The 20,747-nt window shown below is 35.4% G+C and overlaps 1 protein-coding gene across 4 annotated transcripts in view; it reads right to left on the reverse strand.

The window, feature by feature from the left end:
* The window catches only part of CNTLN (centlein), a 326,116-nt gene that overhangs the window by 80,393 nt on the left and 224,976 nt on the right, over window positions 1-20,747 (reverse strand). For all 4 annotated transcript variants that reach the window (XM_021063284.1, XM_021063278.1, XM_021063282.1 and 1 more), the window contains 4 exons: window positions 19,661-20,202; window positions 15,946-16,123; window positions 3,152-3,242; window positions 2,844-3,067 (listed from right to left, as the gene is read on the reverse strand). In XM_021063284.1, coding sequence (XP_020918943.1) covers window positions 2,844-3,067; window positions 3,152-3,242; window positions 15,946-16,123; window positions 19,661-20,202 — 1,035 coding nt within the window. The remainder of the gene's footprint in view (window positions 1-2,843; window positions 3,068-3,151; window positions 3,243-15,945; window positions 16,124-19,660; window positions 20,203-20,747) is intronic.

The raw sequence follows: 20,747 nt of genomic DNA on the forward strand, positions 1-20,747 counted from the left end.
TTTGCCTATTTTGAATATTCTGGATAAATGGAATCAGATGATATGTACTCTTCTGTGACTTGCTTCTTTCAGTAGATATAATGTTTTTAAGATTCATCCATGTTGTATCATTTACCAATACTACATTATTTTTTGTGGTTTAATAATATTCCATTGTATGATTACATCACAATCTGTTCATTCACTAACTAACTAATGGACATTTTCAGTTGTTTCCATCTTTTGGCTATTATTAATAATGCTGCTATAAACAATACTGCCTTAACATTTACTATCTTTTTGTACAGCATCTTATGGTAAGACAGAGACAAGAGATTTGGCTCTCTTATTTCTTTCCTGGGCATGCATATAGTTCTATTCCCAAGAATATGTGAGAGCCTTTCAAAACTCTTATAGGTATCTCATTCCCCAGCTTTTCCTGTTAAGCTATTTGGTTAATGTACTGTTTGACCTAAAATAGAATCTATCACTTTAGGCAACCTGAAGTTAAAACGCTTGCTTGTATTCTATTTGACAATCCTATCCATTAACTCCCCACCATAACCAAGAAGGCTGTTCATACTGAATGAGCTCAGGGTCCTTGGGGTCTTCCAGGGAACCATAAGATAGAATAAAGAATGACAATTACTTGGAAATGAGGCTTATTAGGAGCTCTAGTCCCATTCTGCTTCTGGCCGTTGCCAGGATGCATGGCGAACATTGACTATCATTTTTTCAAGGCTACTGCTAAGCTGGGAGAGTGGAAGATGAGACATATCAAAATGCCACAAAGTGTTCTGTTATTATCAATACACAATTGTTTTTCTTGAATAAACACTCCTTAGGCCTTTGCAAGTACGGTTAATTTCCAGAGTTTCACTGAAGAATTATAAACGTTCCCAATGTTCACAGAGAATATAAAATGCTTTACAGTTTTTCATGTAAAATACTTTTGTTTTGATCTTCAATCTTTTTAAAGATAAGGGATTCAGACCTTAGAAAACTTGGAACTTCCTTCTATTAACTGTCTTAGAACTATCACATTAATCCTTAGAAGACCTGGTTCTATACCCAGTGTTATGAAAATGTTGATTCTTGACAATTTTTGCCCTTCTTTCCATTGCTTTTTTGGAGTAAATTTTTGAAGACCTTATGGTAATAGTGATATATGCTACAACAGGGATGAACATTGAAAACATTATGCTAAGTGAAAGAAGTCAGACAAAAAGGCCATGTATTGTTGATTACATCCATATTAAATGTCTAGAATAGGTAAGTGTGTATAAACATAATGTAAATCAGTGATTGCCTAGGACTGAGAGAGTTGTGGGAATAGAAGGATGATTACTAAAGCTTATAGGGTCTCTTTTTGATGTTACAAAAATGTTGTAAAAATTGACTTTGGTGATGGTTACACAACTTTATCTGTATTATAACAACTACTGGATTAAATGACAGAATTGTATGATATGCGAATTATGTTTCATTAAAATTATTGCCAAAAATAATAATAGTGCATGATTTTATCCACTCTCAATAATTGATACTTCATCTATTTCACTCTCAATAAATAACAGAACTAGACAGAAATCCAGCAAGGATAGAAGAGTTAAGCATCAGTATTAGGAGTTCCCATCGTGGCGCAGTGGTTAACGAATCCGACTAGGAACCATGAGGTTGCGGGTTCGGTCCCTGACCTTGCTCAGTGGGTTAACGATCTGGCGTTGCCGTGAGCTGTGGTGTAGGTTGCAGATGCAGCTCGGATCCCCTGTTGCTGTGGCTCCGGCGTAGGCAGGTGGCTGCAGCTCCGATTCGACCCCTAGCCTGGGAACCTCCATATGCCGCGGGAGCGGCCCAAGAAATAGCAAAAAGACAAAAAAAAAAAAAAAAAAAAAAGCATCAGTATTAAACAACGAGACCTAATAGATACATATAGGACACTCAACACAACAAGGGCAGAATGCAAATTCTTATCAAGTGCAGATGGAACATTCTTAAAGATCTACTATATGTTAGGGCACAAAGCAAGTCTTAGTATGTTTATAAAAACCATATTATAGAAAGTAACCTCCACTGGAAGTTTGGAACATAGGTCAGGAAGTTTGGAACATTAGGTATAAGGCTACTCTGGGAATAAAGCTGCAACAAAGCTCCTATTAGTACAAATAGTACACCACTAATCCTTCATAATTAAAACTTTTCTAAGTATTCACTGAATCAAAGCACTACATTTTGGAATTGCAGAATTTAAGTATAGTTTAAAATCATGTGTGACAGCTCTTTAAAAATTATTTTCTAGAACAATTAAAAGATTTCTTCCGTGTAAAACAACAAATCATTCCTTATACAAGCAAATACCTTTAGGAATGGAGACTTAAGGAATAATCAGAAAAATAATTTTTTTCATTAACTTTAACATTAAATTATGATAATCAGTAGTAAAGTATATGAATCTAAAAATTGTTACAGAAAATTCAACTCACCTGAGTAAAAGCATAGATAAGTTACAGGAACACATTAATATAGATACTTATATGAAAATGTTCCCATTTTATACCAGCATTTTTTTTTTTTTAGGGCCACACCCATGGCATATGGAAGTTCCCAGGCTAGGGGTCAAATTGGAGCTACAGCTGCCAGCCTACACCCCAGCAACGCAGGACCAGAGTCAAGTCTGTGACCTATACCACAGCTCATGGCAATGCCAGATGCCTGACCCACTGAGTGAGACCAGAGATTGAATCCACTGCTGAGCCATGAAAGGAACTCCCAAGTAGTACCTGGGAATTTTTTAAACTCATAGGCATGTCTAACACAAAGATGAATCAAACAACATTACAATTTATTTTTAAAGTTCCCTTTACCTTTATTGTCTGTCTGCTTGTCTGAAATCGTTGATCAGACACTTGCTGCTGGTGAAGGAGCTTTTCATTGACTTCTTTGTATTCTTTCACAGACAGTTCTGCTGCTTTTTTGGCATTCAAAAGTGCACTGTTTTGTTGTTGCAAGGATACAATCCGTTCTCGTAACAAAATAATATTGCTATTTGATTTCTGGGCAGTTATATTTTTCCACTTTTCTCTGTTAGCTATATGAAAATAATGTTGTTAAAATAATTTTTAAAAATCTCATTAAATTAAAAAGACATTGTTAATTTCATATGTATTCTTACCTCTAGTAGGACCTGCTGTGTGTGAACTCTTTTGAATATTACCATTCCTCTTTTGATAACTTGGTTTTTTGACATTCTTGTGAAAATAATTCTAAATTTGAAAGTTTCATAAAAACTAGATTATTACTCAATAAAAACTTCAGGTAAACCAACATAATACATATTATACATAATAATACATATTATTACATATATTTATTCACTTAAAATATATTTATTTGTGCAGAGTAAAAAAATTCTAGACAACAAAATTCTATAATTAAGAACTCATAAATGAACATACTGCGCACTAAAGTTGACCTAGCAGGCAGAGAACACACATACAAAAATCAACACAAAAGTAAAAGAAATTTAACCTAGGGATAGTTTAAAAAGCTAGGAGTAAAAATCATAAAGGCAACAAAAACAAAATAACTTATTCTCTAATAACTTATTCTCTGGGAACATAGGTCTTTTTATCAGTAATGTTTTCCATTATAGAATGATAAATCCCTTCTGACGAATGAAGCTAAAATAATGTTGATGATAATAAAATAACTTTCTTTTAACTATATTTTCCTCATGACATTCCATTACACTGAGGCTAAATAAAATGAAGCCATGTTGATTTTTGTTCCAAAATGTTTCACCAGTTTATAAAAGCTTTTCCAAAGCAAAACTTTAAATAGGAATATGTTTTAAAAGATTATAAATTCTAATAATAGAATATTTGGTCTTGTTTTAGGCATATTGCTTGGGAACAGGAACAATATAAATCTAGAAAAAATAATCTTTAAAAAAAGGAATTCTTTTCAAAGAACCCAATTCAGGAACAAATTATACAAAAAATGAAAGGAAAAAATAAATTTCACCAAATGTTACTTTGACAATGAGCCATTGTCAATATTCTATATTGATGGATATATAAATAATATACATAAGGCATGGCCCTAAAGTAATAAAACTTATTTATTCACTTATTTTTAATTTAATTTATTTATTTATTTTTCCACTGTACAGCATGGGGACCAAGTTACACATACATGTATACATAATTTTTCCTTCCATTGTTGTGTTGCGATATAAGTATCTAGACTTAGTTCTCAGTGCTACACAGCAGGATCTCATTGCCAATCCATTCCAAAGTCAATAGTTTGTATCTATTAACCCCAAGCTCCTGATTCCTCCCCCTCCCTCCCCCTCCCCCCAGGGCAAACACAAGTTTATTCTCCAAGTCCATGATTTTCTTTTCTGTGGAAAGGTTCATTTGTGCCTTATATTAGATTCTAGATATAAGTGATATCATATGGTATTTGTCTTTCTCTTTCTGACTTACTTCACTCAGTATGAGAGCCTCTAGTTCCATCCATATTGCTGCAAATGGCATTATTTCATTCTTTTTTATGGCTGAGTAGTATGCAATTGTGTATATATATCACGTCTTCCTAATCCAATCATCTGTCGATGGACTGTTGGGTTGTTTCCATGTCTTGGATACTGTGAATAGAGTTGCAATGAACATGAGGGTGTATGTGTCTTTTTTAAGGAAAGTTCTGTTCAGATATATGCCCAAGAGTGGGATCGTGGGGTCATATGGAAGTTCTATGTATAGAGTTCTAAAGTACCTTCATACTGTTCTCCAGAGTGGCTGTACCAGCTTACATTCCCACCAGCAGTGCAGGAGGGTTCCCTTTTCTCCACGCCCTGTTCAGCATTTGTTGTTTGTGGACTTATTAATGCTGGCCATTCTGAGTGGTGTGAGGTGGTATCTCATGGTAGTTTTGATTTGCATTTCTCTAATAATCAGGGATGTGGAGCATTTTTTCATGTGCTTGGTGGTGGTATCTCATGGTAGTTTTGATTTGTATTTCTCTAACAATCAGGGATGTGGAGCATTTTTTCATGTATTTGTTGGCCATCTTCCTTGGAAAAATGTCTTTTCAGGTCTTTTGCCCATTTTTCCATTGGGTTGTTGGCTTTTTTGCTGTTGAGTTGTAGAAGCTGCTCGTATATTCTAGAGATTAAGCCCTTGTCAGTCGCATCATTCGAAACTATTTTCTCCCAATATGAGTTGTTTTTTTGTTTTCTTTTTGGTTTCCTTTGCTGTGCAAAAACTTGTCTGTTTGATTAGGTTCCATTGGTTTATTTTTGCTCTTATTTCAGTTGCTTTGGGAGACTGATCTGAGAAAACATTCATAAGGTTGATGTCAGAGAATGTTTTGCCTATGTTCTCTTCCAAGAGCTTGATGGTGTCTTGCCTTAAATATTTAAGTCTTTCAGCCATTTTGAGTTTATTTTCATGCATGGTGTGAGGGTGTGTTCTAGCTTCATTGATTTGCATGCAACAGTCCAGGTTTCCTAGCAATACTTGCTAAAAAGAATGTCTTCTTCCCTTTTTATATTATTGCCTTCTTCGTCAAAGATTAATTGACCATAGGTGTAAGCGTTTATTTCTGGGTGCTCTATTCTGTTCCATTGGTCTGTATGTCTGTTTTGGTACCAGTACCACACTGTCTTGATGACTGTGTTTCTGTAATAATATTGCCTGAAGTCTGGGAGAGTTATGCCTCCTGCTTGGTTTTTGTTCCTCAGGATTGCTTTGGCAATGCGGGGTCATTTGTGGTTCCATATAAATTTTTAGATGTTTTGTTCTAGTTCTGTGAAAAATGTCATGGGTAAATTGATAGGGATTGCACTGAATCTATAGATTGCTTTGGGTAGTATGGCCATTTTTACAATATTAATTTTTCTAACCCAGGAGCATGGAATATCTTTCCATTTCTTTACATCTTCTTTAATTTCCTTGATTAATATTTTATAGTTCTCAGCATATAAGTCTTTTACCTCCTTAGTCAGGTGTATTCCCAGGTATTTGAATTATTGGGGTGCAGTTTTAAAAGGTATTATATTTTTGTATTCCTTTTCTAATGTTTCATTTTGAGTATACAGAAATGCAACTGACTTCTGAATGTTAATCTAATATCCTGCTACTCTGCTGAATTTGTTGAACAGTTCTAATAGTTTTTGGGTTGAGTCCTTAGGGTTTTCTATGTGTAGTATCATGTCATCTGCATACAGTGACAGTTTGACCTCTTCTCTTCCTATTTGGATACCTTTTATTTTCTTCGTTTGTCTGACTACTGTGGCTAGGCCTTCCACTACCATGTTGAACAGCAGTGGTGAGAGTGGGCATCCTTGTCTTGTTCCAGATTTTAGTGGGAAGGCTTTCAGTTTTTCTCCAATGAGTATTATATTTGTTGTGGGTTTGTCATAAATGGCTTTGATTATGTTAAGGTATGTTCTCTCTATATACCCACTTTGGTGAGAGTTTTTACCATGAATGGATGTTGGACTTTGTCAAATAATTTCTCTCCATCTATTGGGATGATCATGTGATTTTTGACTTCTCTTTTGTTAATATGGTTATGATGTTAATTGATTTGCATATGTTGAACCATCCTTGTGCACCTGAGATGAATCTCACCTGGTTGTGGTGTACGATCTTTTTGATATGTTGTTGGATTCAGTTGGCTAAAATTTTGTTGAGAATATTTGCATTTATATTCATCAAAGATATTGGAAGATAGTTTTCTTTTTTTTTTTTGGTATATTTGTGTGGGTTTGGAATTAGGGTGATGGTGGCATCATAGAATGTCTTTGGGAGAGTTCCTCCTTCTTCAACCTTTTGAAAAAGTTTAAGGAGGATGGGTATAAGTTCCTCTTGGTATGTTTGGTAGAATTCATCTGTGAAGCCATCTGGTCCTGGACTTTTATTTGTAGGGAGTGTTTTTATGACATATTCAATTTCATTTCTAGTGATCAGTCTGTTCAGTTGATCTATTTCTTCTTGATTCAGTTTTGGCAGGCTGTAAGTCTCTAGAAAGTTGTCCATTTCTTCTAGGTTGCCAAATTTGCTGGCATACAATTGTTCATAGTATTCTCTCATGGTTTTTGTATTTCTGTAGTATCTGATGTGACTTCTCCTTCTTCATTTCTGATTTTGTTTAGTTGGGTTTTTTTTCTCCTTTTCTCGGTGACTCTAGCCAGAGGGTTGTCAATTTTGTTTATCTTTTCAAAGAACCAGCTCTTGGTTTTATTGATTACCTCAATTGTGTTTTTAACCTCTATTTTATTGATTTGATCTTTGATCTTTCTGATTTCCTTCCTTCTGCTGACTTTAGGGGTTTTTTTGTTCTTCTTTTTCAAATTCATTCAGGTGGTCAGTTAAGTTGTCAATTTGACACCTTTCTTCTTTTTTTTTTGAGGAAGGCCTGTATTACTATGAATTTCCCTCTGAGCCATGCTTTTGTGACATCCCATAGATTTTGAGTGGATGTGTCTTCATTTGTCTCGAGGTATTTTTTAATTTCCTTCTTGATTTCCTCACTGACCCACTGGTGTTTGAGTAGCATGTTGTTTAGTCTCCATGTACTAGGATTTTTCTCATTTCTTTTCCTGTGGCTGATTTCTAATTTCATGTCATTGTGTTCAGAGAAGTTACTTGAAATAATTTCTATACTCTTAAATTTGTTGAGGTTAGCTTTGTGCCCTAGTATGTGTAAATTCTTGAGAATGTTCCATGTGTACTTGAGAAGAATGTATATTCTGATTTTGTTGGATGTAATATCCTGAAAATGTCGATTAAGTCTAACATTTCTATTGTTTCCTTTAGGATCTCTCTTGCCTTATTGATTTTTTGTCTAGAGGATCTGTCCATTGATGTGAGTTGGGGGGGGGGGTTGGATGCCTCCCATTTATTTTATGCTTGAGTACTTTTCAGTTTTTATGAATGTAATGTTTGGTTTTGATTTGTGGTTGCCCTGTTTTTTAAGCATTGTTAAGCCCTTCCTATATCTGCTTGCTTTTGCCTGATAGTCATATAGGCTCAGACACATCACTAAAATAAAAAAAAGAATCTACATTTTCTTACTTTCCTTCCCCACATTGTATGATTTTGATGTCTTTTTTTTTTTTTTTCTTTTTTAACATCTTCATGTTTAGATCTGTATGCTGGCTTAAGTGATTGCTTTCCAGTTGTTGTTTCCTCTATCCTAATTCTTCTTTTTCTCTTTTTTCTCTCTCTCTCTCCTTTTTTTTTTTAAATTTAGAGAAGCCCTTTCAGTATTTTTTTTCTAATGGATTTCATCTTGCTGTACTCGTTCGGCTTTTGTTTATTGGAGAAATTCTTTATTTCCCCTTCGAATTTAAATGACATTCTTGCTGAATAGAGTATTCTAGGTTGCAAATTTTTTCCTTTCAGCACTTTAAATATATCTTGCCAGTCCCTTCTGGCCTGTAGTGTTTCTGTAGAGAAATCAGCTGATAGCCTTATGGGGGTTCCTTTATAATTGACACTTTGCTTTTCTCTCGCTGCCTTTAGAATCCTCTCTTTAACTTTTGCCATTTTTAATATAATATGTCTTGGTGTGGGCCTGTTTGGGTTCAGTTTGTTTGGGGCCCTCTGTGCTTCCTGTATCTTGATATCAATATGCTTTACATTTGGAAAGTTTTCAGCTATAATTTCTTCAAATATATTTTCAATCCCCTTTTCTTCTTCTTCTCCTTCTGGAATTCCTATTATGCATAGATTGGCCCACTTTATATTACCCCTTAGGTCTCTTATATTGCTTTCATGTGTTTTCTTTGTTTTTCTGTCTGTTGTCCTGATTAGATGATTTCCATTATTTTATCTTCCATGTCATGAATTCATTCCTCTGCATTATTCATTCTGCTCTTTATTGCCTTAAGCTCAGTTTGTATCTCTGCAAATGAATTTTCTAGTTTTTCTTGGCTGCTCCTTATAATTACTATTTTTGTGATATTCTATTTTTTCATTTGTTTCACATGTTTGTAAATGCTTGTTAGAGCATTTTTATAACAACTTTTTAAGACAATTTCTATTTCCTTAAATTTGTTGAGGTTAGTTTTGTGCCCCAGTATGTCATCAATCCTTGAGAATATTCCATGTGCACTTGAAAAGAATGTATATTCTGATTTTTTTGGATGTAATGTCCTGAAAATGTCAACTAGGTCTAACTTTACTATTGTGTCATTTTTGATGTCTGTTACCTTATTGATTTTCTGTATAGAGGATCTGTCCATTGATGTGAGTGGGGTCTATTATCGTATTCCTCCTTTTATGGGTTTCTCCTTTTATGTCTGTTAGTACTCGTTGTATGTATTTGGGTGATCCTATATTAGGGGCATATATATTGACAATTATAATATCCTCTTCTTGAATGGATTCTTTTATCATTAAATAGTGTCCTTCTTCGCCTTCCTTTATGGCCTTCATTTTAAAGCCTATTTTGTCTGACCTGAGTATTGCAACTCCTGCTTTCTTGTCTTTTCCATTTGCATGAAATGTCTTTTTCCATTCCCTCATTTTCAATTTATCTGTCCTTTGTCCTAAGCTGAGTCTCTTGTAGGCAGCATATTGTAGGCTCTTGTTTTTTTATTCAACCACTCTATGTCTTTTGATTGGAGCATTTAGTCCACTGACACTTAAGGTAATTATCGATAAATACATATTTATTGCTATTTTAAACCTTGTTTTCCAGCTGACTCTATGTTTCTCCTTTGTTCCTTGATTTTTTTGGTTAAATGATTTCCTTTTATTTTATGTTTGTGTCCTCTTCTTTTCAGTTTTTGTGAATGTATTGTTTGGTTTTGATTTGTGGTTGCTCTATTTTTCAAGTATGTTAATCCCTTCCTATGTCTGCTTGCTTTAGCCTCAGAATCATATAGACTCAAACACATTCTTAAAAAAGAGCCTAGATTTTACTTTCTGTCCCCACATTTTACGATTTTGATGTCCTTTTTAAATATCTTCATGTTTGTCCTTTTGCTGCTCCTTGTGTTTATCACTGCTTTTACAACAGGTTTGTTTGTTTTTTCCTTTTAGATGTGTATATTGGCTTATTTAAGTGATTACTTTCCAGCTGTGATTTCTTTCATCCTATTTCTTCTTACTTCTATTTAGAGTAGCTCTTTCAGGATTTCTTTTAGGATGAGTTTAGTATGCTGTACTCCTTGTTTTTGTTTATTGGAGAAATTCTTTACTTCTCCTATTTTAAATGATATTCTTGCTAGGTAGAGTATTCTAGGCTACAAATTTTTCCCTTTTAGAACTTTGAATATATCTGGCTACTCTCTTTTGGCCTGTAGTGTTTTTGCAGAGAAATCAGCTGATAGCCTTAGTGGGGTTGCCCTATCATTTATTCTTTGTTTTTCTCTTGCTGCCTTTAGAATCCTCTCTTTAACTATTGCCATTTTTATTTTAATATGCCTTGGTGTGGGCCTGTTTGGGTTCAACAACTACAAACCACAGCAAGCCCTCAGTACTTTCTGAATCTTGATATCTGTTTCCTTTAGATTTGGTGTTTTCAACCATAATTTCCTCAAATATATTTTCAATAGTCTTTTATTTTTCTTTTCCTTCTGGAATCCCTATTATGTGTAGATTGGTCTGCTTTATATTATCCCATAGATCTCTTATACTGCTTTCATGTTTTTACATTTGGTTTTCTGTATGCTGTCCTGATTGGGTGATTTCCACTTTTCTATCTCCCAAGTCATTAATTCATTCCTCTGCATTATTCATTCTGCACTTCAGTGCCTTTAACTCAGTTTTCATCTCTGCAAATTAATTTTCTAATTTTTCTTGGCTCCTCCTTATACTTTCTAGTTCCTTTGTAAAGTACTGCATTACTGTTCATATCTGCTCTTAATTTCTTCATATTCACTCTTAATTCCTTCAGTATTTTCACTATCTCCTTTATGAATGTGGTAACTGTTACACTGCAGAGGTTTGTTTCATTGTTTGCTCATTCAGGGGAATTCTCCTGTTCTTTCAATTGGGAATGGTTCCTGAGCTTCATTCTCTTTATATTTTTCTTATTCTGTGAGTTTAGGGAAAACAACTACTGTAGTCTTGCAGGGCTATGTATATGCAAGAGCGTTCCTGGGTATTTTCTGAGGGCTATTTATTTTTGGCATGAGGGCTGGTTTCGGTTTGGATGCTTGCTGTTCCTTTCCTCAGTATGTGCAGGCTGTTATTCCCTTGATATAACAGATACTTCTAGGGAGATGAAGGCAATGACAGGGACAGCAGCCAGTGGCCCTCCCAGCAGGGCCCTTGACAGTGGAAAGGACCCACGGGAAGGTGGTGTAAGCCACTCCTGGACAGTGGCAGTGACCCTCAGGCAGGGGTAGGTGGTGTCCAGAGTATTTGGCAGTGGCAGCAGTAGGCACTGATCATTCCCAGGGGAGTGACACAACGGGTGGTGGTTTGTTGCAGTGCCTGCCTCTGTGCCAACCTCTGAGGTGACTGGGGCCACAGGTGATGCCTGTTCACAGACTCCTACTGGTGGTGGGCCATGCCCACCTCTGGAGTCTGCAATAACTACCTTGGTTTGCCCCCGCTGCCTGCAGACTGTATGAGGCACCTTGTTGCACTTAGCTCACACAAGAGGCACCACCCATAGCCCACATAAGAGGGGCCTGTCACCTGTAGCCTTCACAAGAGACACCTTCCTGCCCATAGCCCACCCTCCAAGAGTCCACAAGTGCAAATAAAGATATTCCCATGGTGGGGTCTGCCCCTTCTCCTCTTGCCCTCCCCAACAATGGTGCCTTGATTCTCCTGCCAGCCCAGTCTTCCTTCTGGGTTCCCTTGGCTGTGGCGCTCCACTCCCCAGCTCTTGGTGCACGACTTCCTAGTCCCTCAGGCTGTCTCCACAAAGCCAACACTAGTTCTTTCCCCAGAATTGACCTCCAGAGCCTAAGTCTCAGGACCCAGCCCACTGCTGAGTGTCTCAGAATGTGGTGTCTTGGGAGGTGGTACCTGATGGTCTGTGCAGCTCTCTCTCTGCTTTGCCCTCCCCAGTCCAGCTGCTGCACTTTCTAAGGCTTTAAGGTTCCTCTGTGTTAGCTGATCTCCCCGTCAGTTAGGTGGCTTCCCAGGGTGTGGGGTCCTTTCCTCTTTCACAGCTCCCTCCCAGGAGTGCTAGTCCCGTCCTGATTCCTTCTCTTTTTATCTCTCTCTCTTTTTTCCCCTTTTGTTCTACCCAGTTATTTGCAGTGTTCCTCGTACTTTCTGGAGGTTTAAGGTCTTCTGTCAGTATTCAGTAGATGTTCTGTGCAAGTTGTTCTACATGTAGATGGGCTTTTTTGTTGTGTTTGTGGGATCAAAGTGCTGTCATAAAGTTTGAACATCTGTGTCATCTTGCTGTTACCGTTTTTTTTTTTTTTTTCTTTTCATTCAAGTTGAGTTGTTCCTTGTTGCTAGATATGATGAGTGATTTTCAACTGTATCCTGGACATTTTTGGTATAATATTACAAATACTTCAGATCTTATTTAAATCTTTTGTGTCAGCAGGCTTCCTGTGATGCCACACTCATGGGGAAAGCAAGTGCCACGTTGTTTATTCCAGTTGGGGATGAAAGTCAAGTTCCTGTTGACATGCTAGTTAGAGAGAGGTATCTCATTACTACTTGGTGTAGTGAGAGGTCAGGCTTCTCACAGACTTCTGCTGATACCACCCAGGTTGGGAGATGGAGCCTGACCTTGTTTCTGCTCCTAACTTGGCCTCTACTGAAACAGTGGGGAGGGTGTGGGAGGCTTTGTAGATATGACAGGTTATGAAAGTCCACATCACTGCATTGACCTTTGAAATCTATAGGAATCCTGCTGGGAAAATAAAGGGGCATCTCTTTATTGCTGGATAGAGAGGTCCAACTACCTATGTGGCCACTAATGGCACAAATGGAGGGAATCATTACCTTGTCCTTGGTCTTTCACTTGGCCCTGAAAGAAGACAGAGGAATGCCTACTTAAAGCCAAGTGAGAGTGAAAGTGTAGGTTCTCCACCAGGTCTTTACTGGTGAGGGTAGAGGTACAGTTGCAATTTTTTTTTCATGGTGTTTGGCTAGAGTAAAGCAGTTACTATGCTAAAGTTTTCTATCTTTCTGTTTCCTGGTCCTCTGACCAGAGAGAAAAGGGTTTTATAGGGAATTTTATCATCTGACCAACTGGCCTTTTCAAGTTGCAGGTTTCTTCAGCATTCAGATCAGGATATATGAGGCAAAATGAAAACCCAGAGAACTCACCAACTGTGTTGTTCCTCAAGTTCTAAGAATCCTAGCTGGTGTGTTCTCTTCTCCACCTTTCAGAGTTTTCTCATTGTTTATGACTAATATACACTGATACAATGCCTATCAAAATCCCCAATTTTTTTTTTTTTTCTGAGAGAAGCTGATTGTAAATTCATTTTAAAGAGCAAAAGACCAAGAATACTGAAGAGACTGGAAGGAAAACACGATGGGCAACTTTCTTTTATCAATCAAGACTACTATAAAATAATAGTAATGAGACCAAATGACATAGATAAATATACTGACAAAACAGAAGAAAATATCTAGTGACACACCCACACATATATGCATGTGTGATTTACAACAAAGGTGGTGCTATTGAACATTGTGGGGGAAAGTGTGAAACTTAATCTTCATCTTTCACCACATGCAAAAATCAATGCCAGACATAGATATCAAAATCAAAACAGTGAATAAATAGAATAGATAAATTCAATAAAAGAAAAGATAATAAGATAGTATAAAAATATCTAAATTGGAATAGGTAAAATTTATTATATAGAACATAAAAAGTGTTATTCATATAGGAAAAAATTGTTAAATTTGACTACATTAGAATTATGATGTTCTATTCCCCAAAAGATTCCATTAAAAAGGGTGAAAAGACACAGTACAAAGTAGGGCAAGATATCTACAATGTCTATAATCAACAAAAGTTGCATATGTAGCACATATAAGAACTTCTATAGATAAATAAGAAAAAGACAGACAACTCATTTATAAAATGGGCAGAGACTTGAGGAAGCAATTCACTAAAGAATTACAAATGGCCAATAATTATAAGAAAGCAGTATTCAACACAGTATTAGTAATCTCAGAAATATAAATCACAGGAGTTCCCGTTGTGGCACAGCGGTTAACGAATCTGACTAGGAACCATGAGGTTGCAGGTTCGGTCCCTGGCCTTGCTCAGTGGGTTAAGGATCTGGTGTTGCCGTGAGCTGTGGTGTAGGTGGCAGACGTGGCTCAGATCCCACGTTGCTGTGGCTGTGGTGTAGGCTGGTGGCTACAGCTCCGATTAGACCCCTAGCCTGGGAACCTCCATATGCCAAGGGAATGGCCCTAGAAAAGACAAAAAGACAAAGATAAATAAATAAATAAATAAAAAGAAATATAAATCACAGAAATATAAATTAAACTCACAGTGATATACCTCAAAATACATACAAAAGTGGCTGATATGAGAAAGACTAACATATGAACTTTTGATGAAGAGTGGTTAAAATTTTCATAGTTTGCTAGTGGTGCAACAAACTGGTATATTTTGAAAAGAATAGTATCACTTAAGATCCTAGACATATATACTCTATAGGGCAGTAATTCTACCCCTAGGTATTTCACTACAGAAATATCCGTACTTGTATCATGGAAGACATTTATAACAATATTCATTGCAACATTATTTGCAAGAAATCCAAACTGAAGCAACCTAAAATTCATCAATGGAATGGATAAATAAATTATATATTTGGACAATGAAATATTAAACACAACAATAAAAATAAATACATAATACTGAAGACCAAACAAAAGAAGACCTATCTCATAGACTTCATAAAGTTCAAAAACAGGCAAAATTAACCATAATATTAGGAGAGACGAAATTATAAAGAAGAGGAACAGAGTGATTAAAGTTAAGCTAATGGTTACCTTTGGAGTTAGTGAGAAGTTACAGTATTTTCCAAAAACAACTGGTACAATTTGATCAATTGTTATTTTCTGACCACCAGTAATATGCATATCTAGTCAAAGTCATTTATACTAAGCTCTATTACGTTATGAATGGGTTAATGAGTTACTTTTATTAAGCTACACATAATTGACTGCAACTAAATAAAATTACCAACCAAATAATGTGTGGCAAAATAGGATATTTCTATAAAAGTGATCAACCAACCACTCAATCAGTAGGTACTTAGCATATAATTCTTCATCTGAACTTTATTATGGTAGTAACTAAGATAAACATCCTTGAATTTTTTCCTCTAAAGTTCTGGCCGGATCTCAAAAAAAAAAAACTTTTGGATTTGGTTTTTAAGGAAACATAGGTTATTCAAAAGTAACCTTTTTTTTTCCTAAACAAAATTACCTTTCCCCAGTTTTTCACTGACTTATGCTGAACAGATAAACATTTTGGTGACATGATATATCAGAGGTAAGAATTATTGAACAAGTTGTTTTGGAACATCAATATTTTAATATTTAAAATATATTAGGGAATAAAATTCATTAGGTGGAAATCAGAAAAATGAAACAAAATAAATACATTGGGGAATAAAATATACTAGGTAGAAGTTAGAAATTTAAAGATTTAGTTAGACTAAATAATTTATTATCATGAAGGCCCATATAAAAAAAAAGTTTCTTCTCTTCATATATTTTATATATCTGAAAACAGTAATGAGCTTATTATCACTTTTATTTTTTTTGCTGAGATATAAATAACAAGATTTATATTTAGGAAAATTCTAGTTCCATTTTCATCTACGTAAATGATTCTAAAAACTTAGTACTTGAAAATCACTAAAAAGTATTTTCACTGCATACTTCAAAGAAAAATTTTTAATGATTCATATTAAGTCACTGGCAATAAACATTAAGTTATGAAGCATGAGATAAAATTAAAACCAAAGCTTAAAACTAGTAAAATTTTATATACCTTTGGGGTCTTGCCATCTCCAATTGGACATATTTGTTCTATTTCCTTTCCTTGCATTTGGCTGTCTTCTGTTTGGTCTCTTTCTTTCTGGTCTCTTCTATCTTCTGTAGGACTTATTTTCTGGGATGTTTCTACAATAATTGTTCCCAAATTTTGCATGGTCTGTGTTTCAGAATCACTGATTTTGCAAAAAAAGGGGTGACATAAAACCCAAGAAGAAGAGTTGTTAAATGTACCTCGTAAGTTCAAGAGCAAATAATACTGTAGCATACATTATATATATAGCTGTAAGTTTAATTTGAGCATATAGGAGTTCTAACTGTTAAGAGAGAAAATTATCTTAATTATTACAAAATTATCTTAATTATTACAAAATTATAAAATCTCATCAAGAAGTTAGATTATCTAATATCACATGTCTGCTAATATCACTTCTTATAGTATTTTTATAAGTGTTTATTCAGGGAGCATATGTTTTAACAACTTCAAGGCTGGAACACTCACTACTTTCTGAGCCAGTGCAGAAAGCTTTAATATTTCTAACAGAAAGTTTTCTTAGTATAGGACAAAATTTGAATCTCTGAGCCTTTCGCCCATTGAGTCCAGGTCCATCTCTCATCATTCAATATGATACTTGTTAAACACCAATTATGTGACAGGCACTTTTCTGGATACAAGGGATAATGCAGTAGGTAGAAAAAAAAAATAGATAAAAATCCTTAACCTCAGGTAGCTTTCATCCTAGTGGAGTGTGGGGACAGTTAATCAATGAGTAAGTTTTATTATATGTTTTATGTAATAGTTTGCATTAAAGAAAATAATAAAGCAAGAGAAGATTAGAAATGTTGACATGTATGTCCAATCCCTTTTCCACATGGTTTATCTTTTAGTTATTTGGACAGAGTTATATGATGCTTGCCACATTTCTAAGAACATCGCTAGCTTTTTCAAATATTCCAAATATGAATGCTTTTGAAATGCTTTCCCATCCATGTCCCTCTCAAATGCACACCAGCGTATTTTGATGGAGCATTATGTACAGAATTCAACCTCATGTTCCAAGAGCACTATGAGAAGTACTTAGTAGAACTCCTGGTAGATGCAGACGATAAAAGTCTTTAAGCTTTTCTAGCTTGAATATTGTACTGTAGACTCATACAGGATTTAAGAAAACTTCCTAAAATATTCTTTACATAAACTATTACAAAGTTCCACATTATTCCCATTGTATAGTTGAACAACTGGCATTTTACAGCCACATAAAAGACCCTATAGTCTTTTGGATAACTATATCTTTCCAGTCTATTGAGATCTTTGGGGATTTTGATTCTGTTTTGGATTTTCCTGCCTTTCCAATGTCATGTTATCCCCAAATTTGATAAACATGCTTTACTGAAATTCTATTTTTCTTATTCAAGGTATTAACTCCTTCTGATTACTATCCATTACTGAATGGGGTTGATAAAGGCTTTTAATTCATATATCAGGACCCACAAAATTCAGAATGCCCCAGCAGAACAACCCATGTCAAATGCAGTAACAGGAAATGCCTCCATCAGGGAAACCTAACATACACCAATCACAGTTCTCCGATTCAGCTCTATCTAGTTTACCTTACCCTAGAAAATAGGATCAGCTAGCCTTGCAAGAAGATCCTTGACCACCTAGTCCATCATGCCCTATTTCTGCTTTGCCTCTTTATAAAACTCCCTCTTACTCAAAATCCTTTGGAAGAGTGCTCCACAGCTTTTTAGGCACTATACTTCCCTAATCCATGCATATTTTCTGTGAATAGAGGTCTCCTCTCTTGTTACTAAATCATATTATTTTCATCATTTGACAGCATGCTCTTATAATACTATTCATTGATGGAAAATAAATATACATAAGGTAATAGTTATATAATATAGATATATAAAGCAAAAAAGTTCTATTTTCTTCAGTATTCAAGACTACAGAAAGCTAAAAGAATGTACTGAAGTCCTGAAGCTCCATTGTGGGATTTCTAATTGTTTGATAATTCTTTGCAGTTGAGTGATTCCTAAGACTGTTCTGTCAGGCAGGAAATGTAATAATCCTCACAGTGTAAAAACTGAGTTTCACTGCTAAATAACTTAAATGACAATCCTATGTTTTAAAAGACATTGTGTGATATGTTTCCCAAAATATGTGACCTTTTGCACATGCATTAATAAGATGAAGCTGAAATGAGTGTATTCCTCAACTTTCATATATTTACTCATACATTCATACATGTGAGTAAATGTGTACCACGGTATTTTGAAGAGTGTGGTAGGACCAACTGGTTGAGATATTATTTGTTGATTAAACAAGAATTTCCTTGAAGACACAGATAAATGTTTAGTGGGCTTTAGGCTTTAAGATAAGTAGGGTTTTACATCTAATTGCTTTTTAGAACAGGGAAGAAGACCTTAGAAGAGGTAACAAAGGAATGGGAGTACGGATGTGGCCTTTCTTCCTTATATTCATAAATTTGTTTTTGAGTGTTTCACCTGCCTAAAGAGCAGAGGCATGGCCAATGATAATTTAAAACAGCGGTTCCCAAATGTGTCTGCATGTTGGAATCAGTTGTAGAGATTCAACAACTACTGAAGAGTGTATCCCACTCTAGAAGTTAGGATTTAATTGTTCTGAGATGTGGCCTGAGCTTTGGGATTTTTTTATAAGATCCCCAGGTGATTCTAATATGCAAGCAAGTTTGAGAATTGCGTTTTAAAGTAAGTTTCAGTTCTATGTCTAAGAAAACTATCCAGAAACATTTGTAATCTAAAACAGACCACTATTGCAGATTTTTTTTAAAAAAATTATGAAAATAAAAGGAAATATGTGCCATTATAAAACAAGACAGAATTATGGAAAATTGTTCCATTTGTCTGTTAGCAATTCTGGCAACATTAAACTTCCCTGTTATCTTGGTATTAAAAGAGGTGTTCTATTATCTTTTTACCTTTGTGGTTTTACTGATGTGCTTCAAAAGTGCATATGAATATATAGCCAGGGGTAAGGGAAAGAAATATTATAGATTTTTAGTATTCCCTTCTTGCTATTCACTAGGGGTTACAGAACTTAAGGCTAGGAATCTATAGAGCTTTAACTTTAAAGAACTAATTTTTACCACCATTCAATTAAAGTTAGTACAATGACTTTGCATAATACATACATGAAATAATTAGTGAAGATGGTTCTTAATTTAAAGGATGTTAAACAGCTTGTAGACATCTGGTAACAAGCTGAAATGGGTCATTCAAAATTTATCTAACTAAATTAAGGGGAAAAAATGTTTCTCCTCCCAGGTTGCCATGTCACAAGATAACTAAACCGACTTAGTAGGCTTGCCTGGGAATCCTTAGCTGTCAGTGGTGAATATGCAAAGGGCCAGCAAATTAAATCAACCTGCCAAACTGTCAATTTCAAGCCTCATGACTGCATGAAAATAGCATCACTGGAAGAAATCAAGCATTGCCTTCTTTTGGGTTTCCTGGCACCTATTCAAATACTCAAGCAGTTGTGGCTAATTTTGCATGCAAATTTCAGTCAATAAGCTCAGAACAAGACCTCCCAAGATATTTCAAAAGATCTGACAGTATTTTTTCTGAATACCAAATCAACAGTAGTTGAAATTCAATCTCCATTTGCTGGTGCTTTACATATGCACAGTGTCCCCACCACAGAGCTAAGTTAATGAGAGCCTTACCTGCTTTCACTCACATCCTCCCAGTCGTCCTTGCTGAGGTTCTCAAACACATTGCTCATAACCTTGATGGAGTGATTGAGAACAGTCTGGTAACGATCCACGGAGCACTTTTTCTTGGCGGCTTTAAATTTAACCTTGGTGGTGGTTGTCTTACAACTGGATTGTCCAGACCCAGATCTTATTTCTGTGGTGGCCATCTCAGATTTAGCTTTGTTTGCTGAACCCTGTAATTTCTCCAGTGAATTCATCAGCTCTTCATTTTCATTTCTCAACCCACTGGCTTCTGCTACCTTTCTCCTTAGGGAAGTGACTTCTATCTCCAGCTCATTGATTCTTACTTGAAGTTCAGTTTTGTCTTTTTCTATATCTTTACTTCCCTTTTGTAACTGTTCTAGCTCTTTTTCTCTGGTCTTTGCATCTTCTTGCTGCTGTTTAACCAAGGATTTCAGGAAATCATTTTCTTTTATTAATTTTTTATTTCCTTCCTTTAATTTTCTCGACCTTTTCTCAAAAGATTTTAGCCGATTTTCCAATTCAATGACCTAAACAGAATAGTTTAATTTACTCTTTTAAAAGTCCAAAACCAGAAGCTATTGCTTTTTTATTATCACTTCTTACGAAAATAAAATTTCATTTAGCACAAGGACAAAATAAATCTAAAGTACTTAATTTCTAAATGATTCTATAGTAGTGCAGATAAACACATTCTAAAATGCAATAGTACATCTGCTGAATAAGAGACAGATGGTAAAAGAAGTTAAAACTCTACACAAAGTGACACAGAATTAAGTATGCTAATAAACTTTACAGAGATCTCTGAGACCTAAAGTGCTTTGTCTATAAAATCTATTGTTGTGGGGGGGTGGGGGCTGGGGGGGGAGGAAAGTTCCTTTTCCCCTTCTAGGTTCTTTGGCTGGTTTAAGAATTAAATTGATAAAGGACAGATTAGCAAGAGAAGAACAAATAAAAATTTAATAACATGTATACCTCCTGTATACTTACCTAGGAAAACTGAATAACTCCCTGAAGTGACCTAAGCCATCACCTTAAATACCACCCTTAGCTAAAGACAAAGACTTGGGAGGTG

The sequence above is a fragment of the Sus scrofa genome, chromosome 1 (assembly GCF_000003025.6).
Source record: "Sus scrofa isolate TJ Tabasco breed Duroc chromosome 1, Sscrofa11.1, whole genome shotgun sequence".
NCBI lineage: Eukaryota > Metazoa > Chordata > Mammalia > Artiodactyla > Suidae > Sus > Sus scrofa.